At 39.7% G+C, this 24835-nt stretch overlaps 1 protein-coding gene across 1 annotated transcript in view; it reads left to right on the forward strand.

Annotated features, from left to right (window-relative positions):
- Window positions 1-7274: 7274 nt before the first annotated feature.
- Xrn2 (5'-3' exoribonuclease 2) overlaps window positions 7275-24835 on the forward strand; it is a 70016-nt gene continuing 52455 nt past the window's right edge. Inside the window, exons 1-9 of the mRNA XM_075962388.1 lie at window positions 7275-7439; window positions 20619-20746; window positions 20829-20940; window positions 21340-21451; window positions 22574-22632; window positions 22709-22798; window positions 23516-23588; window positions 23828-23878; window positions 24317-24474. Coding sequence (XP_075818503.1) covers window positions 7365-7439; window positions 20619-20746; window positions 20829-20940; window positions 21340-21451; window positions 22574-22632; window positions 22709-22798; window positions 23516-23588; window positions 23828-23878; window positions 24317-24474 — 858 coding nt within the window. The 5' untranslated portion in view covers window positions 7275-7364. The remainder of the gene's footprint in view (window positions 7440-20618; window positions 20747-20828; window positions 20941-21339; window positions 21452-22573; window positions 22633-22708; window positions 22799-23515; window positions 23589-23827; window positions 23879-24316; window positions 24475-24835) is intronic.

The following is a 24835-nucleotide window of genomic DNA, read 5'->3' on the forward strand; positions in this document are numbered from 1 at the left end:
GTAAGGAGAAGATACCTACAGTTCTGCTTCTACTCAGGGGCCAAGGAGGGAGTAGTGGGGTTTGTAAGCCCTTTAGTAATCAATTGTTTAATTGGCAAAACATAATTTCAATCAGGAGCAAGAATCTCTTCAAGGGAATATCTTTATAGACAAACTGGTGTTGGTGCCGTAAGTCTCCACAATCTCTTTTTCTTCCAATAAGAAATTTCAGCCAGGGCAGTCACATTTGTATTCGAAGCCTGCCAACTCTGACCAGAAATCAGGCCTCCATTTAAAGTCACACCTTGACAAGTGGATTAGATGTTCTAGTGAAAGGCAGATAACTGTCACCCATGTCACTAAATAAAAGTCAGGGCTGGCTTATCAGCTTGTAGGGTTGAGGTCTTACCTTCGACACTTCTCAGAGTGCTTTGCACTTTATTATCCATTAACTGGGGTCTTTTCCATTGAGCCTCTTCCATTTGTACCACAGAGGGAATTACACTGTTCACTCTTAGGAATGTGTGACTTCTGTCAACAGCCTGTCTTCCTTTAAGAGACAATACAACCTGTGGCCTTAAATGGAAATCTGCCAGAATTTCCTCAAATGTCATATTACAGAAGGAAATGGAGTAGGCTCCTTTCATTGTACTGGATGTAGGACATCTTGCACCTGCTTTACCAGCAAATCATGTTGTAGCAGGCTCTGATCACGTAGGTTATAGTTTAGACTCAAACATAAGATTTGTCATAGAAATCTATGTAATACCAAGTATGGATTTAGGTCTGTGTTTTTATCGTATCTTTCTCCCTGAAACCTAGTACATGTAGCCAAACTTACTAAATGTGTCAGTAATAGCAGGTACCTATTTCTATATATATAGCCTCAGTTCTCAAAGCAGCTAAGGAATGCAAGTGTTTTGCAAACAGTAATCTCACTGTCAGAAACATTTAGAGATTGGCTGGCAAAAAGGCTTTAAGGTGACCACACAAATGCAGTCTGCTTGGTTACAAATGCCTGGTTATTCCACAAAAGAATCTTTCTCACAAACTTTAGACTACACTTCTCATTGTTATGTTTTTTTGTGGCTGGGGATGTGATATGGTTTTAGTTGACTTAAGATGTGAGCAGAAGCTGGATGATGGTGGCATACTCCTTTGATCCCAGCACTCAGGAAGCAGAGGCAGGCAGATCTCTGTGAGTTCAAGGCCAACTTGATCTACAAATCCAGTTCCAGGATAGCCATGTCTACACAAAGAAATCCTGTCTTGAAAAACCAAAAGATGTGAGCTTTAACGGTGGAGCCTTAGAACTGAATAATATTTCTGATTATACTATCAGCGTATCCTTACTGGAGCTTTAAAATGCGTCTTTTAATTATCTACATTTCTATATTACACTTCTGTTCTTCTGTTTCTGAGCTACATTGTAAAGGTCAATGAGGCTAGAATTGTACATAAACAAACATGTTCTGAATACTTGCTCACCAACATCCTTTTTACTTTTGTCTTCAAAGTACACTTGGAGATTATAGTGGTTAATCTTCACTCTCACGCTGACTAGGTTTAAAATCGACTAGAAGATTTACCTCCTGGATGGCCTGTGAGGCTGATTCCTGAGTGGTTTAGCTAAGGAGAGAAGATTCCTCTTACATGTGGACAGCACCATGCCAAAAAGCTGAGGGCCCAGCTGGAATAAAGAGGAGGGGAGGTGAAAGCCCATTGGGCAAGGGCATTCATCTCTCTCTACTTCCTGCCCTGCCCAGATGGCAGTGATACCCCAACAGAACGCCTTCTCTACTGTGATGGACTATGATGCCTCTAACTATAAATAAAATAAATCCTTTCTCTTGTAAGTTGTTATCAGGATTTTGTCACAGCGATGAGAAAGAGGCTGCATACAGCGCACTGTACTGAGAAGTAGAGCCCTGAGTGATAAACTTGACCTGTGGAACCAGTGTGTGGGAATATGGCAGCATGAATAATAAAAACCCAGAGACAGATATTAGGGTTCAGTCTGAAGATCAGAAAAGCAAAACAACCAACCATTAGAGAGACCTTTTACCTCTACCAAATCTTCAGACCAAAAGGGCGAGAGCCTGTCTTCAACTCCACACTCCACTGAATTTCTGTCTCTTCCCCTTTATATCCCTCTCTCCACTCAGCCATATTACTCCTGTCTCCACTTCCTTAGTGCTTTGTGTGAGCTCTATTTCTCTTTCAGACAGATCCAGTCTTGTGTGTAGTCCAGGGTGGCCTTGAACTCACAGAGATCTCTGTCTCCCTAGTCTTGGGATTAAAGGTGTGTACCACTTCCTGGCCTGTATGACTGACCAGTATGGCTGTTTTGCTCTCCGATCTTCAGGAACGCTTTATTTATTAAAACACAAATAATATACCACTATAGAACTTGACTTCATTTTGTCCGTGTCCTAAAAACTTGAGCAAACCTGAATCAAAAAGTGATGGATTAAGTTATTGGGTGGAGGAAATTCCAAGTCAGCAAAGCATGCAGGCTGTGACTCAGTTACCACTTACTGTGCTATCTATGCTTATACTGAGAGAGTAGAAAGATAGGAAAACAATGTGCAGTTTGGTGAGTAAAGGAGAGCAAACACAATTAAAGAAACAGACAGGGAGGGGTGCAAAGCTCTGTAATTCCTAAAGTACTTAGCACAATTAAGGAGAAACGTGAGCCATGGGCAAAGTAACTCACCCAACAATAATGACTACATATTATTTTAGGTGGTGAGGAACATTTAAAATGGAAGCTGAATATGTCAAAACCCTAGAAATCTGAAAGACAAGCTTTAGATGGGTTCCAGAAACAGAAGCTAGTAGCTCCCTTTTCTAGCTTTATGTTCTAAAATACAACTTTTCAATGTCTTTAACCTTTAGGCCTCTTTGTACTCGTCCCCCCCCCAATGTTTATTGTATGTACATAGCCATGTGGGTTTTGCCTTTATAAATCTCTAACTTATATAATTTGGTGCCATACTATGGGGATCCTGGGTATGGATCTGGTCAGTGCCCATCATTCTGGCCAGTATTTAATAAAGCTTGCTTCAAATTTGGCTCAAAAATTGTAGTAGTGGTCTTGTTCTTGTCTGGTTGGGATTTACTTCACCATAAGAAGACCCACCCTGGAGCCTGGCCTCACAGGTGGCAAACTCATCAAACTTCAGAATCATCTGTCCTTGCAACAAATCATACCTTTATTCTCATACATTAGAAGAAAAATTTCTTAAACAGAACTCACATGGGACGTTTATTGGGGAGGTGAGGGCAAGGGAGACAGAGAGAGAAGCCTCTGGGACTGGGGGCAGCAGGAGAAAGAGAGTGATGAAAAGAACGAAATTGAAAACAACTTAAAACAGGTGCCACATCCTGATGAGCTGAGTTTATGTGGAAGATGAGGTGTGCAGAAGTCAGACTGGGCTTCTTTGCTGGGAGAAAGGGAAGAACGAGCAATATTTGAATTGGCAAAAAGTGGTGGGGGCACTAGCACTTTATCCCCAACAAGGTGGGAGTGAGGAAGAGATGCAAGTTGGGGGGAAGGAAGACAGATGCGACAGTGGAAAGTTTCCAGCCACCTATCGTGGCTAAACAAATGAGATGCCAAGGCGAGAACCTGAGTGTCTCTGACCCCAAAGTTATGACGCTTCCTAACAAATCTCATTTTGCACGTGAACTGAGTCACTGTTCATAAGTTCCCAACGCTACCAGAAAGAAGGCAGTGGCATTTGGAACTGTTTCCTACTCGAAGACCAAGGAGGCAAAGATTTTTTTCCTGAAATATATAGTTCATAAAGATGAAATATGAGCCAGGTATGGTGATGCATACCTTTAATCCAAAGCCTCAGGAGGCAGAGCCAGGTGTATCTCTTTGAGTTCAAGGCCAGCCTGGTCTACAGAGTGAGTTATAGGATAGCCAGGGCTACACAGAGAAATCCTGTCTCCAAGAGTAAAAATAAATAAATAAATAGAAAGAAAGGAAGGAAGAACAAAAGAAAAAGAAGAATGAGATATCAACCGTAAAAGAAAATAAAAATTGAAAATGAAGACTTGCATGGTGAGGCCTTCAATCCCAACACCCAGGATTTCAAGTTCAAATACAATCTGAGCTTTATAAATAAGTACTATCTCAACAAATAAAAAAGGAGGAAGAGGAAAAGAAGGAGGAGGAGGAGGGGGAGGAGGAGAAAATACATTTACCAATGTCAGAACCTCTAGCACCTCGAAATGTGAATGTATTTGAAGACAGGTCCTTTAATGAGCTAATTAAATGAGGCTATTAGGTCTTAAGCCATTATGCTTGACCTCCTTAATAAAAGCAGGAGTTTGATGCCAGTTGAAGTAGAGCATGAATGTAATCCTAGCAATTGGAGGCTAATACAAGAGGATTTCAAGTCTGAGGTCTGCCTGGGCTATACAGTGTTGTGGGAGAACTGTTCACATGGCCCCTCTGCTGTGCCAATAAAGTTTATCTTGAATTAGAGGGCATTGCTCCAGCCCCCAAATGTTCAGTTTTTCTACCTCTTCTATGTAAATAAAATGATTATTTCACTACATAAGAGAATGGGTTTTTTAGTTCCCTAAATTGGCAACTGGTTTGTTAGGACACGTCTTTACAATAGACAGGGGCTTAGCACAAAGTAGCTTAATGTAAAAGCGCTTTTTGGGGGTGGAGGCTCATGTATATAATCAACAGACAAACATTGTATTAATTACTTTTCTATTGCTGTGATAAAACACTGTGACTGAGGCAGCTTAATAGAAGGGTTTATTTGTGCTTACAGTTCCAGAGGGAGAAGAGTCCATCACCTTCAAGGTTGGGAAGCATGGCAGCCAGCAGGCATGGTTGCAGCTGCCACAAAAAGCGGAAAGCTCCCACCTTCAGTTGCAAGTACGAAGAAGAGAGAGAAAACTGGGAATGGTGCCTAACTTCTGAAACTCTCAAAGTCCATTTCCAGTAACACACTTATGTCAAAAAGGTCATACTGATAAGTATTGAATTTCTGTTTATTTGGTTTCTGTCTATGCAATAAGACACATTAGACCGAATTAATAAGACCAGATCTAATAAACAGAGCCAAGCAAAGCAGAGCACTAATGGGTGACTCCCAGAAAGGCAGGAGAGGAATCACAGGGTAGGGCTCGCAACAGGTCTTTAATACCTTATAGGCGTGGTCTTGAGCAGTTCCTGGGGAGGAGCTGACCCTTGGCGGGCTTCCTGAGGTGCAGGATCTGGAATGGGAGTAGTGAGACCTGAGCAGAGATTCCAAACACATACCTTGTAAGCCTCTCCAAAAGTTGTCACCAACTGGGGACCAAGCATTCAAATACCTGAGACTATGGGGGAAATCTTATACAAACTACACTTATCAACCAAATTACAAGAAGGGAAGGATTTTAGCTGGGTCTCAAAAACCCCTGGAACTGGTCTTACACCTGTTCCTCCTATTGTAGACTAGCAGAAGTTTCCCTATCTTTCCTTGGTTTTTTGCAATAGGGTCTGACTCAGGCTGGCCTCCTGCCTCTTCAACCTCTTCAGTGATACGATTACAGGTCCCAGCCTCATTGCCAGACCAAGAAATTTTAATGCTTATCATTTTAGACAGCCTTAATTTTCTTTACATTTCAAAACACAAAACTGTCTGTGATGGCCTCTCCTAGGTTCAATATAGCAAGCAGCTAGCCTGCAAATTTGTGTTCTTACAAAAGCATAGCGCATCCCAGGGGAACCAAACTATCTAGAAGGGCTATTTCCAATTAAAATGAGAAATTTCTTCATAGCTATAATATTCTAGGATTTTTATTTTTTTTACTATCCTTAAATTAAACATGGGCTAACTACCTAAGTTCCACGCTAGCATTTAAATCAAGTCATTGAATCACTGAGGAAGGGGCAAGATTTACTGCCTGACAGGTAGCAGAGAAACACAGAGGCCTCTTGAGGTGAGCCTTTGGGATTGAGTGTGATTTGTCAGGCCAAGAGGGGATTCGGGGAAGAGAGACTTCCAAGCTTGAACAAATGGACACAAATACCTCCTCTCTCATACTTCTTCTTTCATATGCTGAGAGAAAATATTTGAAGCCACCAGAAAACAAGGGATAAAAATATCATGTTGGTTTGAGAACAGAGGATTAAACGATCCTTACTTGAAGTGAAATGTACGAACAAGCAAGCAATTTAACCCTTTGGCAACCTGACTTTATCTGTTAAGTGTTACAAAAATGGTACAGCAGGACCACAGGATGGGTGGAGCTGTTACACTTCCTGCAACACGCAAACAAGCCTTGTTTCAAGGTCAGGCTATAACCGTCCTCAAGCAAACGCAAACACACTCTCACAAAAGCTGCCCCTTTAAGCTTTTCCTTTCTTGTCTGCTGCCTGACCTGAATCTGTTTTTTTGTGTTTGACCCCACTGGAGTCACCAGCCTGACACAGCCAGCCAGCACAGAAGGCTCAAATGGTTGTTAAATAAGACAATTCTTTAGTTCCTTGCCTTAGCACATTGTAAGTGCGCAACAAATGCTAGAACACACTAGTAAGTGTTGATACACTGAGTGAGTAGAGAGGCAAGGTTCAGCAAATTCTTGCTAGCCTCTGCAACTATTTAAAGTGACTTGTCGGCCTGAGAAATGGCACAGCAGCAAAGAATCCATACTGCTCTTCCAAAAGAGCAGAGTTCGACTCCCGACACCCACATCAAACAAATTATGGAGGTTTGTAACTCCAGTTCCAGAGAATCTGACGCCTCTGGCCTCCACAGGTTCTAGCCCTCATGCACATACCCACACACAGACATACACACATACTAATAATCAAAAATAATTCTTGAACATTTTTAAAGTTGTTTATGCAAAGCAGTTTTTTTTAAATTGTAAAATATCCTGTGATGCTTTTTCATAGTTCTGCCTGGTACAGTAGCATCAAAATGAGAGAAACAAGGAAATGGAAACTAGAGCGCAGCCCAAGACTGATCAGTGCGAAAGGAAGCGAGATAGGCCACGCCTTTCGAAAGTAGTAACCACACCGGCAAGACCCTGCTACCGCAGGCCTGCTGTGCCACGCGTCCTGGGGACTATTGCGGGCGAAGATGGAGGCCCGGAGCCTGGCTCTGGAAGGCTCGATCCTAGAACGCCGCGAGCCAGGCCTTACTATCTCGCCACACAGACTGCCCAAGCCAGCCACAACTTGTGCCGTCTAGGAGCTTAGCCGAGCTCCTTTCCCGGCTTCCCCCGCGGCGGGGCGTGACGCCACTTCCGGTCCCTGACCGCACGTGAGAGGAAGTGTCGCTGCCCGCGCCCGCTGCTCCTGCCAGTCCCGTTGGTTACACTAGCCCGCTGGCCCGGCCGCTGCTCCGTGCCGCCCGCTGGTCATGGGAGTCCCGGCGTTCTTCCGCTGGCTCAGTCGCAAGTATCCGTCCATCATTGTCAACTGCGTGGAGGAGAAGGTGAGGAGGCGGTCATCACGCCGTGGTGGGGACCCGGCGCGGCACGTCTAGGCCGCGGCCCTAGGAGCCGGGCGCCTGCCCCAGGCAGCCTCGCGGGCCGCCCCGCGGGTTCGCGGTTCCGGAGACGGTCAGGGCAGAGCGAGGGAGAGTGGGGGCGTCCGTGGGGGCTTGGGCGGCTCCTCTTCCGCCTGCCAAGCCCGACACCCCGGCCTCTGTCCACGGCTTTGTTTCCTTGACTGCCGGTGCAGCTCAGGGCTCGGAAGGGCGCCCTGGCTGGGTAGACCCCTGACGCGGGCTGCAGGGATGGCAGGATGGGGACCGCTTGCTGGTCCACACGCGTATTGTTTCCGGTGGCCGGATCGCGTGTTTTTCACCCGAGCCTGGCCATCTGTTGCTGTTAACCGTACGCGCAGAGCGGCTAGTTCCGAAGGACTGGGACGGGGGAGCCGTCGGTTGCCAGAGCGGGCTCCGCTGTAGGGCTGCAGAGCAGATTGCTGTTTCACTTTCCGGATTCTCAAGTGGTGTTAGTTTACGAGTTTGTGGGTAGGCTTTTAGCCGTTCCGATTCGTGGGTTTTATTTTCATCGTTTTCGTGATTCTGTCTGAGTTCGACTTTGTACTCTCAGTTAGAATTTCTGGATTGAAAAAGTTCCGTACACATGTGTCCCCTCCCACTTTTGGCTTTAGAACCTAGTACTCTCCTGTCTTCAAGAACCTATTTCTCCTGCTTTAGGTTATTTGCTTTTTTTTTTTTTTTGACCTCCTTTCTTAGAAGAAACCACACGCGTTGTTTTGGTGACAGTCCTAGCATTTCTTGTGTTCTCAAAAGACAAATTGCTAAGCTGAATCATTGTTTCCTTGTAAAACTTTGTTTCCCTCGGCCAAAGGGAAAGCAACAGTTCCTTTATCCGTCCTTTTCGGTCTGGGCTTCTCTTCAAAGTCACTTTGAACTGTTGTGGTTCTATTTCTCACTGTGTTTATATTTGGTTTATGGGTCTCAGGTCTATCTAATTCTAGGTGGAAGAGGAACTAGACATTTATTTACCGCCACTCTGCCTTCCTAATGCTAATACACATATCTGACAATGATAAATTTTGTAATTTAACCGAGAATGCCTTTAAATTTTTATCACGCTCATGCCTTTACCCTCGCACTCAGGAGGCAGAGACAGGCTGATCTATGAGTTCCAGGTCAGCCTACTCTACATAGGAGTTCAAAGCAAACCAAGGCTTACATGTGAGACCCTCTCTCAAAACAGAAATTCTGTCGCCTTTATAAAGTATCATTTTACTAGTTTCTGTGGTCTATACAAAGTAATCCTTTTCTAGTTTCTAAGGCTGATGTTAGCTTTTCCCCCTCAAACTGTCTTAAGTCCAGTCAGCTGTACTTTAGTTCTCATTCAAGATTGTCAAAGCTTTGACCATATGAACTGCGAGAGAAGTGGTCTTGCTGACTGTTATATATGTGATTAATTTAGGTTGCTTATCTTTTATTTAAACTGGCCCCTCCAATTTCCTCATCTTTCACCCCTCTTACCTTTCCCCATGCAAATTATTTTATCATGAATTCTGTCAAGTCCTTTTGTTCATTAAGCCTCTTTAATTTTTCCTTGGATGAAGAATCAATGCTTAGCCACAAACTCCAGGCTCTCCCACTCAGCCTCCTGCGTGCTGGGATTAGGGATTACCACGTACATTGGCACTCCCATTTCGTCTTTATGTCCGTTTTCTTCACAACAATTTTTTTCAGTATGCTTCCTGGAGGTGATTCCTGGGAATTACTGTTTCCTGAATTTTATCTTTCTTGGCTTAAAGTGGCCCTTCATTTTTGTTTTTGAATTGAATTCTTAGGAAATGCCACTGTGTGTTACCTGAATTTTCTGTTTTCTGTTCTGAGTTTTCATTTTAGGTTCCAAAATACCTTTATTCTCCCCATGATTGAGTCCAAGTTGGAAACCCAATTCCCATGAAGGTGTTGGAACCATTCTTTTCAGCTATTATTGTTGATGAAAAGTTCAGTTTAAATTTTCATTTTTTAAGACACTGTCTCACTATGTAACTCTGGTTGGCCTGGAACTCATAGATCTGCCTGTCTCTGCCTCCCAAGTGCCAGGATTGAAGGTGATGGCCAGTAGGCCTGACTGTTTATGTGATATTTGTTTATTTAACCAAGATTTTGATAGCATTTACAATGTATCAGACACTGTTTGAACACTTTATTGATAATATGTTAATAGGTGCTTAGAACAAACAGCTGATAACTGTCAGTACCAGTATGAAAAAAGCCATGCTTCTAAATGTATGACCCTCCATTTCATTCTTTGGAATTGATCAGTTTTTTACTTTTCATTGTGCCTTTTGCACATATTGACACCTCTAGATACCAGTTGTCCTTCCCTTACAGTGTCTTGCTCCTCTCTTGCTCATCTTTATTCCCAACTAGTTACCCTCCTACATTGACTTTGTGTGAATCGGTCAGTTTTATTAGTGTTGTTTAGAAGAATGTGGGTGAGAGGATTTTTTTCTTTCTCTTCTTAGTTTTTGTTTTTCAAGACAGTGTTTCTCTGTGTAGCTCTGGCTGTCCTGAAACTCATTATGTAGACCAAGCTGACCTGGAACTCAGAGATGTACCTGCCTCTGCCTCCCAGGTGCTGGGGTTAAAGGTGTGTGCCACCAGTGCCTAGTGAAAGTTTTTGGGTGTGTATGTATGTGTGTGTGTGTGCAGACACGCGTGCACCCTGAACAGAAGTGAGGGACAATAACATGTGTGCCTTGGCATGTGTATGGAAGTCAGAAGACAACTTTGTGAACTTGGTTCTTTTTTTCTAAGCAAGCACCTTAACCCAGTTGAACTTGTGGTTGACCCCTACTAATAGTCTTCATGGCTCATTGACTTTGATGTTACATAGTTAGACTTTGAGATTGATATTGTTGCATCGCTTTCATATTTGAAACAATAGCTCAAACTTTCCAGGAACTCAGGATCCTTTCTACAGTTTTTTTTTATTTTTTTTATTTTTTATTTTTTTACAGTTTTAAAAAATATATATTTGTTAACGAATTTCATTGTCACATTCTCATTGTCACTCCCTTCTTTCAGCACAAGTCTGGAATCCTCATGAGAGCATGCATGCATTATTTGTCTTAGCCTGCTTGTTTAGCATAATAATTTTCTTTTGGTAGTTGTAGAGTTTCAGGTCTAGCATTTAAGGTTTTGATCTAATTTTGAAATTTTGTACTAAAGAGATACGGTCTGGTTTGTTCTTTTGCATGTAATACTCAGTTCTGTAGAAATGTTGAAGAGACTGTTTTTCTCTGGCATTTTTTTTTTTTGGCCCTTGTGTCAAATGCATGAAGGCTATTGCTGTTTTATTTCTGGGTCCTCTATTTTATTTCTTTTTTACATGTCTTGTGATTGGTAACAATGCTGTTTTTGTTACCACAGCTCTGTTGTATAATTTGAGCTTGAGTGACACCTCTAGTGTTCTTTCTGCTCAGGATTGCTTTGACTTTTTGTGCTGCCTTATGAATTTTATTTCTCTCTGTAGAGAATGTCATTGGAACTTTTATATAGATTATATTGAGTCTGGATTGCTCTTGGGTCAATCCAAGGTATGGGAGGTTTTCGTCTCCTAGTGTGTGCTTTCTTTAGTGTTTTATTTTGGAGATATTTGTGTGGTGCATGCACATGGGTATGTGGTTGCTTGTGCTGTACTTGTTATGTGAAGAGGCTGAAGGAGGACATTGGGTATCTTTCTTACTTACTTCCTACTTTATTCATTTAAGACAGGGTTTCTCACTGAACTGAAGCTCACTTTTTAGATGAGGCTAACTAGCTAGCAAATGTCCAAGATCTCCTTGTGTGACCTTCCCAACTCTAGGTTACAGTTAGGCGCAGCCTGCTTTTTGCAACATAGATCCTGGGATTCAGAATTAGATTCTCAGTTCTTACAGAGCATGCACACTTACCTATTGAGGCATAACCTCATTATAGAGTTCTTTTACCTTCTTGATCATACTTACTGTAGAATGGGGTTTGTTGACTTTGTTTTTGAAGCTGTTGTGATGGGATTTTTTTCCCTAGTTTCTCAGCATGTTCATTATTGTATGTAGACAAACTGCTGTTATTTGAGACCAGGCTGACCTCTAACTCACAATATATCTATCTGCCTTTCTAGTGCTGGGATATGTTTGCCATTTGTCTTGTTTTGTCTTTTCAAATGATACATCTGGATTGAATCCAAATAATACTGTTCACATGTATATGGGGGTGTTGTTGGACTGGGGCATCAACAATGTACTGGAAGTTATACCCCCAAAGAAAATTGACTCCCTTCTCTAGCTAGGGGCAGCACTTTATGAGTCCTTCCCTCATCCTTGCTGGAATGTTGACTGGCTTGGTCTTGTATAGGTTTTGTGCTGGTAATTCCAGCTTCTCATGAGTGCAATGACCATGTCATGTCCATAAGACAGCATTTTGCAGCACCCTTTTCCACCCTCTAGAACTTAGATTTTTCCTCTTCCATGATGTTCCCTTAGCCTTGGTGGCATGAAAGTTGATGTCCATTTAGGGATGAACACTTAATAGTCACTTATTCTCAGCTGTTACTGAGTAAAACAAAAAAACAAAACAACCATACTTTATTTTGTGTGTGCATATGTTTGTATATGGCTGTGCCTTGGTGTGTCTGTGGAGGTCAGAGAACAAATTTGGTTCTCTCCACCATGTAGGTCCTGGGGTTCAAGCTCAGTTCATCAGGCTTGTTGATAGTTACCTTTATCCCAAAGCTATCTTGCTGGCCCTTTTGCTGGTTTTATTTTAATGTTGATTTTATATTATGATATTTCACTGAAGATGTTTATCTGCTCTGAGATTTTTCTGGTAGAATTTTTAGGGTATCCTTAAATGTATTTGTGTGTGAGCATATGTATGCAGTGATAATAGCTTTTATCTAGTGAGCCATCTCGGTTAACCCATCCTTAGCACCTTTTGAGTATAGAACATTCAATCTGCAAATAGGAATAATTTACTTTCCTGTTTGTATCAGGTTTCATTTTCTTGCTTTATTTCTCCAGCTAAGAATTCCAGTGCTGTATTGGAAATACGAGTGGATAGAGCAGACATCTCTGTCTTGTTTCTGTTTTTAGAGAAAATGGTTTTGTATTTTCCCTTATTCACTATTGACTGTGTTGCTCATATATAACATTAGTTATGTTGAAGTATACTTCTTCTATTCCTAATTTCTTGAGGGCTTTATCATAAAGGAGTGTTGAACTTTGTTGGAGGTCTTTTCTGCATCTGAGATCATATGATTTTCCTACCTTTGCTCTAATTTATGGTGTATTAGATTTGTGTACACTGATTTGTATATGTTAAATAATCCCTGTGTCCCTGGGATGAAACAAACTTGGTTATAAGATCTTTTTAAATGTGTTGTTAAATTTAGTTTGAAAGTGTTGTAATGAGAGTTTTGTATCTGTGTTCACAGGGAAGACTGATCTACCTGTAGTTTTGTTGTTGTGTCCATATTTCTTTGTGTCAGAGTCGTACTATTTTTTCAAGAATGAGGTTAGCTGAATTCTTTCTATTTTCTGGAACAGTTTGAGGAACATTGGTGTCATTTCTTATTTAAAGATCTGGTAGAAAGCTGGGCGGTGGTGGCGCATGCCTTTAATCCCAGCACTTGGGAGGCAGAGGCAGGCAGATCTCTGGGAGTTTGAGGCCAGCCTGGTCTACAAGAGCTAGTTCTGGGACAGGCCCCAAAGCTACAGAGAAACCCTGTCTCGAAAAACCAAAAAAAAAAAAAAAAAAGATCTGGTAGAATTTAGCGATGAATTTGCCCTAGCCTGGGTTTCTTTGTTGGGAGATTCTATTACAGCTTCACTTTCACTGAGCATAAATTCTAAATTTAATTTGTTCGGTCATAAGGGTCTAGTAATTTATCCACTTCTAGATTTTCCAGTTTATTGAAATAGAGTTTTCAAAGTATTCTCTAATGGGCCTCTGAATTTCTTTACTATTTATTATGTTGTCCCCTTTTCACTTCTAACTTTATCAATTTGAATATCCTCTCTTGTGGCTAATTTGATTAAGGAATAGTAGTCGGTATTATGCTAAGGCCATGCTTATCTTCCCTGTTTGTTACAGTTTGAGTATGTACTGCTGAAGTAAGCACAGGATCAGTCAATCTAGCTAATCTTTTCGAGATTGGTAACATATTGTCTTGTGGTTGTGTTATATTTGTTTGTTTTTTCATTCTTCTCAGTAAGGAACATTTGCCTTGTTTCTAGTTTGGGGCTGTTATAAAACCCATGAGCATCTGCATACACTTCAAATGGACACATATACTTCCTTTTATGTGTGGAAATCTAGGAGTGAAATGATGAGATTCTGTGGTAGGTGTATGATTTTGCAAGAAAAATCAGTCCTCCAGCCTTTTGTTGCAAATCAGTTCTGTCTTTTTGACTTGAGCAGCATTTGAGAGTTCTCAGTTGCTTCATTACTGATGGTTTGTCTTCTAGGTTTAGATATTATAGCGTAATGTCATCTGATTGTGGTTTTAAACTTGCATTTTCCTAGGGACAAATGATAATAAAGCATTTTATCAAGTGCCCTATGTATCTTCTTAGGCAGAAGGTCTGTTCCAATTTTTTTGACCATATGTGAAATTATGTTCGGTTTTATTTAGATATTCTAGATAGAGGTCTTTAGGTTGATAAATATTTTGCATATATTTTCTGTTAATCTTCAGATTACTCTTACTTAAAAGAATACCTAAAATTAAAAATTTTATGTTTATGATTGTTTTGCTTGGATGTACAAAGGTCTGTGCACCATGGATGTACAGTGCCTGAGACACCAGAAGAGGGAGTGAGAACACTTGGAACTGGAGTTACAGAGTTTTGAGCCCTGTATGTGTTGGGAACTGAATCCAGGTCCTCTGGAAGAACAGCTGTGGAAAATCTTAGATTATAATGATGAGTTTAGTAAGTTTTCTCTTTTAAATTTCTGCATCGTTGTTAAAAACAAGTTTATGTCAAGATCATTCAAGCTCTTCTCTTATTTTCTTAAAGAAGTTTAAGTCTCTTTGTTCATTATTTTGATCTTTTTTTTAATGCTTAAACCTAGTGTGCCTTCCTTGGAAAGACCCCAGAGGTCATATTATATTGGTTATTATTATTATTGTTGTGTTCAGTTCACTAAAGTTTTCTTTTTGCTTATATATTTGCAAAAAAAATTATTTGTACAATTCTAACAGTGTCTTTTAGTGGGTGATTTGTGTTTTATTTTTTGAGATGGGGGTCTCACTATGTAACCCATGTTGTGATATTAGTATGATATATTGAGTTAAGTTTTTTTTCGTACATTTTTTATTGAAAAAGTATTTTTCATACAATATATTCTGGTTACAGTTTCCCCTCCTCCCAGATCCTTCCAATCTCCCCACCCACATCTTTTTTCTCACTTTTTAGAAAGCAAACGAGTTGGTAAGAACAACAAAAAAGAATTTTAAAAAAGAAATAAACACACCAAAAAAAAAAAAAATACAAAATTGGAAACCATGACATACAAGCAGACCAATAAGACCAAAAAAAAAAAAAAGTACCCAAAGCACACTGGGACAAAAAGTCTACAAAAATACCATGGGGTTTGCTCTGTGTTGGCCATCTGCTGCTGGGCATGGGGCCTGCCCTCAAGTGTGGTTAGTGTACTCAGCAGGATTCCATTGAAGAAAACTAGCTTTTCTTTGCAAGTGAGTAGCAATTGCAGTTGGCTTCTTGGTTAGGTCTCAGAGCCCTAGTCCATTTCCCTTTCTCATTACTGGGAATTCTTGGAAAACACACTTTGGTTCGGCTTTCTGGCACCGATCAGGTGTTTGATAAATAAGCAGTCAGTGTTTCCTTGGAAACTCAGAGGGGCTCTGAATGGAGGTGAGCGTCAAGCTGCCATCATTCCCAGAGCATTTACAGAGACTGTTTTCATTTTCCCAGGACTGGTGTCACAAGCCACACCATGACAGACTGGCCCTTGTGGCTTCACTCAGCTCTGCCTGCCACACCCTGGTGGTGGAGGAAGTGGGGGGTTGGGAAGGCAAGACTCTCAGGGAATGATCCCTACCCTGGGAAGGGGAAGAGCTGACTTGGTCGGTGGTGACCTTCACAGATGTGAGTGACCCTTTTACCAAAACCAACTACTTCAATTTCCCCTTGAGGCTCTATAGAGACAACAAACCTGGTCTACAGAGCAACAGCCAAGGCTACACAAAGAAACCCTGTTTTAGAAAAAAAGGAAAGAAAGAAAAGAAAGCCGGGCGGTGATGGCGCTTGCCTTTAATACAAGCACTATCTACACAGAGAAACCCTGTCTCAAAAAAACAAAAACAAACAAACAAACAAAAAACCAAATAAAAAAAGAAAGGAAGAAGGAGAGAGAGAGAGAGAGAGAGAGAGAGAGAGAGAGAGAGAGAGAGAGAGAGGCAGAGAGAGGCAGAGGCAGAGGCAGAAGCTGGCCGATCTGTGTGAGTTCGAGGCTTGCCTGGTGTACAGGTCTACAAGAGCTCCAGCACAGGCTCCAAAGCTACAGTGAAACCCTTTCGCGAAAAAAAAAAAAAAGAAAGAAAGAAAGAAAAGAGGGCATACACTTAATACACTTAGTCTGTAATGTCACTTGAATGCAAAATTTTTGTGTGACAGGAGAAAGGTGATCACCAACCCGGTGAAGGTAGCTCAGGGACTCCTAGCTGTGAATATACTTTCTCCCCACCCCCTGTGTGTGTGTGTGTGTGTGTGTGTGTGTGTGTGTGTGTGTGTGTGTATGATGTTGGGGCTGACTATTATGTGCTAGTGTTTTGTTGAGGATTTTTGCATCAATAGTCCCATGAGATACTCATCTGTAACTTTTTTTCTTGCTAGGATTTGTCTGGATTTGGTGTTAAGATACTGGCTTTATACAACATAGTAGGAAATGTTGGAAAGGGTTGATGAATAATAAGTGGTGTGAATTCTTTTTGCATACTTGGTAGGATTCACGTTGGCCTGGGGCTTTCTTGCTGGTCAGTTTTGAATTACTGATTAGTTTCTTCACTTATTATTGGCTTGCTTTCATCATCTCTTCCTGAATGGTTTTGGTACTTATGTTCCTAGTAATATGTTTGTCTGTGCTAGCTTATTTGTTGATATGTTTATTTGTAGTATTTTAATAATTATTTTTGGTTTCTAAAGTTGGCAGTAAAGTAAGTTTTTGTGTCTCATTCTAGTAATTTTAGTCTTTTTCTTGCTCAAGTTAAATAAAGGACTCTCAGTTTCATTGATCGTTTTGAAGGATTAGCTTTTAGTTTAACTGACTTTTCTCCTGTTCTCTGATTATTTTCTACTCTAGTTTTGCATTCTTTTTGTTTATGTTAGACTTGATTTATCCCTTTTCATGGGGTCTTGAAATGGAGAAAGTTTATTGAGATACTTCTTTTTTTAATTGTGATTATGATTAAAGTGTAGTCTAGCTATGCAAGCAAAACTAACCTCAAGCTCAGGATCATGTTGTTTCAGCTGACTGAGTGCTGGAATACAGATGTTTGCCACCTTGCCTGGTTTGATTTGAGATCTTTTTTTAAAGGTATGCTTTTATGTTTATGTTTGCCTGCATCTAGGTATGTGCACCATGTGTACGCTTGGAGGTCACGGAGCTAGAAGATCTTTTTCTCTTTCTTCCTCTTCCTTCTCTTCCTTTTCCTCTTCTTTTTGGTTTTTCAAGAGAGTTTCTCTATGTAACCTTGGCTGTCCTGGAAATCATCCTATAGACCAGACTGGCCTCAAACTCAGATCCACCTGTCTCTGCCTGCCTCCCAAATGCTGGGATTAAAGGTGTGCACCACCACCACCCTGCTAGAGGATGTTCTTTTTTTTTTTTTAAATTATTTAACTTTATTTTATGTGCATTGGTGTGAAGGTGTTAGATCCTTTGGAACTGGAGTTATAGACAGTTGTGAGCTGCCATGTGGGTGCTGGGAATTGAACTCAGGGCCTCTGGAAGAGCAGCCAGTGCTCTTAACCACTGAGCCATCTCTCCAGCCCCTAGAGGATGTTCTTTTATTAACATTTTTTTTATCCTGTTTTGTGGACTGGTGAGATGACTCAGTAGGTAAAGGCATATGTTTTCAAGCCCAGTAACCTGAGTTTGAGCTCTGTAACTCACACGATGGAGAGGATTCTAGTAGGTTTTCTGATCCCTACATAGGATTAGTGGCATGTGCATGTTCCTTACCTCCACATACAAAAAGCAAATAAAATGTAGCTAAAAAATTAAAAGTATTGGGGGAGGGTGATCAGTAGTTAGGAGTATTTGCTGCTCTTGAAGAAGACCTATGTTCATATCCCAGTACCTACCTTTGGTAGCTCACAAGTGCCTGCAACTCCAGTTCCATGGGATCCAATGCCTTCTTTTGGCCTCCAAGGATACCTGTATGCATGTGGTGGGCATGTAAACAAGCAGGCACACATACATACATACACAATATACATATACAGTGTAGCTACTGCACCTTTCTTTCATTGGTTGTTTGCCTGATTTCTTTTCTCTGTTAACTTCTACTCTTCGTGTTTGAATCTCAACTCTGTTTCTTATAGATAAGATATATTTTGGTCCACTGACTTTTTCTGTTGTATCTATGCTGTAATTACCAGTATATTTGGATTTGTGTTTGCTATTTGACTTTTTGTTTCCTATGCTTCATATAGTTTTTCTTCCTGTGTTCTTTACTTTCTTTTACACTGAGTGATTATTATCTTCTTTGCTTTTTAAAAATTATTTTTCTGAAGTCATCACTGTAGAGTTTGAATTATCTTACAGTCACTTTAGTCTGAAGAAGATTCATATTTCTTGGAAGTCAAGTCTGCTATCTACAAATTTTGTTTCTCTTCACAGAGATGTCTTTATTTCACCTTCACTTTAAAATTTTATTATTATGTGTGCATAGTATATTATGGTGACTGTATGCCATGGTGTTATGGAGGTCAGAGGACAATTTTTCAGAGTTGGTTCTTTGTCCGTATTTCTGGGGCTTTTGAGGATCAAATTCAGGTGGCCAGGATTGGTCAACAAGGTGCTTTTACCTCATGAGCCATCTCACTGTCCTAAATGCTTTAAAATTATATTTATTTTATTTATTTGGAGGCCATGGGTACATGCCATGGTGTGCATGTGAAGGTCAGATCTTTCTGCAGTGTGGCTTGGCATCAAGGGCCTTTATCCTCTGAGCCACCTTGCTGGCCTTCATCTTCATTGTTTAATGATAACTTTCTTAGTTCCTAGATAGAATTTTCCTTGGTTAGCATTTAGTATTTTTTTTTTTTTTTTTTTTGGTTTTTCGAGACAGGGTTTCTCTGTAGCTTTGGAGCCTGTCTTGGAACTAGCTCTTGTAAATCAGGCTGGCCTTGAACTCACAGAGATCTGCGTGCCTCTGCCCACTGGGGACTAAAGGTGTGTGCCACCACTGCCCAGATTTATTATTTTATCTGTATGAGTGTTTTACCTGCATGCGTGTGTGCACGCGTGCGCCTTTTGGAGTTTAGAAGAGAGCATCATATTCACAGGGACTGGGATTACAGATGATTGTGAGTGCCATGTGGGTGCTGGGAATCAACCTTGGGTCCCTTGCAAGAGCCTTGAGTACTCTTAATCACTGAGCCAATTCTCCAGCCTGCCTTTTACCATATAATTTTTTTCTTTTTGTATATTTCAGAATTTTAATGTGATGTTATCTGTAGTTTAGAGTTCATAGAGCTTCTAGGTATAGTTTTTAAATTTGGAATAATTTCAGTATTCTTTGAATATGTTTTTTTCTGCTCCATCTTTTTCTCTTCCTACCATTACTAAAAAATAATGTACCATATGTACATTCTTTTGCATCCATTTTCATGGGTTTTCTTGGTAAAGTTATTGTTTGTCCTTAGAACAATTTCCAAAGACTTGGGATATATACATATTTTTATTGTTTGTTTGTGTCTCTATATGTAGTCCTGGCTTTCCTGGAACTGTGATTGAGCCCCTGTCAAAAGTTTCATTTTTCCATATCCCTCACCCTCAATTACAATACACACTGAATCTTGCTTTCGTGCCCTTTCCTTCCTCTGAGTAAACACTTTTCTGAAATGGTCTTGTCGTCATTCCCGTGCTTTTCTCTGTGCCTTCAAGTACTGTCATTATAAAAGTGTAATTGAGAACCTTTGAAAATACAACCCTACTTTTTGAAGGGTTTAACAGTGTAGTTGGGTGGAAGTGACAAATTAATCCTAAAACTAGTGGTACTACAAGAATATAAGCAAAATTCTAAGAAAATGTAGGGAGAAAACAGTTCCTTTCTTGGGTGATATGTTACATGTACTGTGAAGCAAGTAAGTGTCTTGATTTGTGTCTAGCTGAAGTTACTAAGATTTTAAGAAGTGAGTATTGGTAGAGAGGAAGAAGGCATTCAGAAAGGGTAGTGAGATGACATTACTTTCTTGGAACTTCTGTTTTGTTTTTAGGTTTTCTTTTGAGACAGGGTCTTACTCTATAAATCTATAACTTACTGTATAGTGGAATTTATTTTGTAGTCCATTAGCCTTAAAATCAGGACACTGTTCCTTCTTAGCCTCCTGAGTGCTGGGTACAGGTGTTAGGTACTATACCTGGTTTATAGGAACTTTTGAGAAATGAACAGGCTGCATAATATTGTTGTGGGGCAGGCTTATTGTTTAGCTATTTGGTATAGAAAGCACTAGGAAAGTAAGCAAGGTTAGACAAAGATGCTTTTGTGTTTTCCTGATTAAACTCTGGACTGGAAATGAGATTGTGTACTGGTGAGGCAGTCGTTGGAAGGTAGTTGTGACTTTCTATGTATGATTGTACTAGCATGGTGTGCTCATGACATGGAAGGGAGTGGAAAAGCGTTTTATGTTAAATTGACAGAACTTGATGTGAATGATGAGAGAAGTCACTAAGATGACTCTCCCCACCCACGTGGATACCTCAGTGATCTCACATAATTAACTTGAGTTAGAAGCCATTCACATTTAATGGGTTAATTTAGTTCTGTTTGTACTTGAAGTATTTTATTTCCAGTTCTGAAATTAAATTGGTTCATATTGAACTTAGTACTTGTCTTATTTAGATTTTAACAATCAAATTATCATTTCTTCATAGCCAAAAGAATGCAATGGTGTAAAGATTCCAGTTGACGCCAGTAAACCTAATCCAAATGATGTGGAGTTTGATAATCTGTATTTGGATATGAATGGAATCATCCATCCCTGTACTCATCCTGAAGACAAGTATGTAGTCCCTTTTTGCCATTGATAGCACGGGTCATAGAAGTACTATGTAGTCTATTACATTGTCTGCTTATAATTATAGACCAGCACCAAAAAATGAAGATGAAATGATGGTTGCAATTTTTGAGTACATTGACAGACTTTTCAATATTGTAAGACCAAGAAGACTTCTCTATATGGCAATAGATGGAGTGGTAAGTGCTAAAATACTTTAAAAGTCTCCTTCTGTTCTTAGCTTTCTGAATATTGCAATGAAAATCAGCTGACTAGTGAAAAATATTGACTGTTAATTTTAGAAAGAAAAGCCTGATACTTCAGTAATTCATTGATATTTTCTTTTTTTTAAAATCTTTTTTTTTTATTGAGAAAATGAGAAAAAAAAACAAGTTTCCACCTCCTCCCAGCCTCTTATTGGTGATTGCCCTTTTGAAGTGACATAGGCCATGAGTAAATTTCATTACTTAGCAGTACTAGTTGAGAAGAGGCAGTTTGGATTTACTGTGGTGATAGAAAGAGAGGGTGGAAAATAATGTATAGATTTGCTTGTGAACATTTTGAATAGCATTATGTAAACATGAGCTATACATTTTTAGGCACCACGTGCCAAAATGAACCAACAGCGTTCAAGGAGGTTTAGAGCATCAAAGGAAGGAATGGAAGCAGCAATTGAGAAGCAGCGAGTCAGAGAAGAAATACTTGCAAAAGGTAGGGAGAGCGTGCCTTTAATTTGGACTTTTCCCTTTTCTTCTGCAGTTCCCAAAGCTTTAAAATTCTTGGTGGGTACCTAGGTTAGATCTAAGTCTCACAGAAGAGGGAAGTGGGAAAGGGATACTGAGACCTGGTTCTTCTCCAACCCAATGTGTGTGGTGTGATGTCTGGTTGGTTTTATCAGGTTTATTTTTTGATGTGTGCTACCCATAGCAATATAATAGACAGGAAAACCATGATGTTATTTGATGCTATAATTGGATTTTACAGCTGGAGAAAAAGATGTCATGGACTGCATTTATAAATCTTATTATGCTATATTAATTTATTTGGAAGTGTGTAAGTATATAGTTATTTTGGACATGGCTTTAATTAAGACTCTTAAAGTTTGTTTATGACAGAATATCTTAATGAAGCCGGGCGGTGGTGGCGCACGCCTTTAATCCCAGCACTCAGGAGGCAGAGGCAGGCGGATCTCTGGGAGTTCGAGGCCAGCCTGGTCTACAAGAGCTAGTTCTGGGACAGACACCAATGCTACAGATAAACCCTGTCTTGAAAAACCGAAAAAAAAAAAAAAGAATATCTTAATGATTTATTAATATCTATTGTCAAAGTTAAAACCATCATCCAGTGCTTATGTTCTTTTGTTACAGAGGAAGGACTTCATGATTTTTATTCTACTGGTGTTGTAGCACCTTTTGTATGGTTGACAGTCTTCTTAAAGACGTGGTTCTCAACCTGTAGGTTATAATTAATACCATTGAGAGTCAAATGGCTCTTTTACAGGAGTTGCATATCAGATCTCCTGTATATCAGATATTTACATTATGATTCATGATAATAGCAATATGAAAATAATATGGTTGGGGGGTCACCACATCATGAGGAACTGTTTTAAATAATTGCAGCATTAGGGAGGTTGAGGACCACTGTGTTACAGTTTTATTTAAATTGAAGGGTGGAAATGCTGTTTTCTTGGAGGGGGTCATTTTTTTCTTAGGTGATAACATGATAACATGTTTCTTTTATATTTGAATGTTTTTGTTTCTTGTTCACTTTTGGTGATTAGTTTATTTCACTTTTTATGGGGAAAACAAAAACATTGTCTCTTTTGTCTAGGTGGCTTTCTTCCTCCAGAAGAAGTAAAAGAAAGATTTGACAGCAACTGTATTACACCAGTAAGTAGTCTCAGGTTTTGCTAGCTGCTGCTAACTCTTAAATGGTAGGTTAATTTCTTTCTTTCTATCATTTTAGGGAACTGAGTTCATGGACAATCTTGCTAAATGCCTTCGCTATTACATAGCTGATCGTTTAAATAATGACCCTGGATGGAAAAATTTGACAGTAAGTTTCACACTTTAGTACTTCAAAAAGATTAGAGTGACCATTTGAGTCTGTACTTTGATATGACTGATATTATTTATGATTTTCTCCCATAAAATGCTAGTTGACTGTCAGAAGAAAGAGAAACTTTCCAGGTTATTGGAAATGGGATGCCTTTCATGGCCAGGTTTTATATAGCTGAATTTTCTCTTAATGCCAATTTCTTTCTCTTACCTCATGTGAAGCTATAAAATGGAATTCATAAATCTTAAAAATACATGTGTAAGAATGTAGTTTTTAACTAGAAAGTAGATATGTCATTAGATAACAGATTAAAGTTGTGGGACTGCATTTGCAAATGGATAAATAAAGCTTGAGTGAACTATTCAGTAATTGTGGCTTAAGGTGTGTTTCCTTTTAATTAGACTTGGTAAACTCTACCTTTTATTGATTGCTCTTGGGTTTGATACTTTATCCTTGATAGTAAGTAGTCAGAGTCTGTGAATTGATTGGTAGTACTAATGGGCATCTGACCCTAGTCCTGTTATTCTTTTCCACTCTATGTGGTTAGTTATTCAGTGGTGTACTGTTAGTGTTTAGCACACATCTTTAGAGTTTTTTCCACGTAGTAACACCACATTAACGAAATCATCTGTTTTTCTTAAAGCAGTCAGTCTTCCTCTTTGTTCTGGTAGAAACTGGGAAGATGAACTAAACATATTAAACTTTTTTTAATAGGTTATATTATCTGATGCTAGTGCACCTGGTGAAGGAGAACACAAAATCATGGATTACATTAGAAGACAAAGAGGTAAAATTCAAAAGTGTTTGATTGTATATTTGTTCTAACAAATATAATGCAGGCTGGGGATATAACTTACTGGTAAAAGATTTACCTGCACATGGAGTACTTTGGGTTTTATTCCCAGCACTGCCTGTAAACAAACAAAAAGGCTGTTAACTAGAAAATACTTGGCAAGTTGTGGTACTTCTTTTGTAGATGATATGTTTCTATAAATATGTCTCTCTCTCTCTCTCTTTTTTTTTTAGCCCAGCCTAACCATGACCCAAATACGCATCATTGTTTGTGTGGAGCTGATGGTATGTTTCGTTTTGAGGATTTTCTGTTTTTGGGTTAAGCCAGAATATGTTGTTGTATTGTTGTGTTGTGGATATTTTAGGGTTGGTTGATAGTTCCCAGATGTCTTGCCTAAGTTTAGAAGGAATCTCTGTTGATTTGCTGTTGTACTGTGGTCACCTGTCAGGAATTTTGTTCTATGTTTTCTTTAAACTTTAGATAGCATGTCACTGACTTTACGACGGGTAGTTTCCCACATGTAATCTGAGTCGGGGTTTGTTGTAGATTCATGTCTGAATGGCTTTGTAGACAGAACAACTACTAGGATTACTTTTTGATTTTTGCTTCCTATGCTCTGTTTCGTGGGGCTTTTTCTTGTGTCATCGTTTAGTAGTACTTTGATTATGGTAAAGGATTCTTCCAAAGTGCCATTCATTCGTTTTTTTCTTATTGATTGATAGCTGATCTTATTATGCTTGGTCTTGCTACACATGAACCTAACTTCACCATAATCAGAGAAGAATTCAAGCCAAACAAACCCAAACCATGTGCTCTTTGTAATCAGTTTGGACATGAGGTCAAGGATTGTGAAGGTTTGCCAAGAGAAAAGAAGGGAAAGGTAAGAACTTTAAGATGAACAGTACTGCATTTAAAAAGTATGTTATCATGGGAAAATTAAGGCTGTCACCAAGTATGTCATTTAACTATTTAAGCGTATAGTTAAGCACCGTCTATTCAAACTGCTTCATGAAAGTATTTCACAGAAATGTAGCTTATAAAATAATATAAGGTGAACCTGTACTCACAAGCTTACACATACTCATATTTTCTACTTTATTTTTCTAATGTAATTTGTGTTTCTGTGAAGGTAAGTAGATGATGATGCCCATTGAATGTGAATTATCTATGGAAGATATTTCAGATGATTAGTATTTTTTAAGGGAACTACACATCAGATACATTAGATATTCTGTTTTCTA

The sequence above is a fragment of the Microtus pennsylvanicus genome, chromosome 2 (assembly GCF_037038515.1).
Source record: "Microtus pennsylvanicus isolate mMicPen1 chromosome 2, mMicPen1.hap1, whole genome shotgun sequence".
Lineage (NCBI taxonomy): Eukaryota > Metazoa > Chordata > Mammalia > Rodentia > Cricetidae > Microtus > Microtus pennsylvanicus.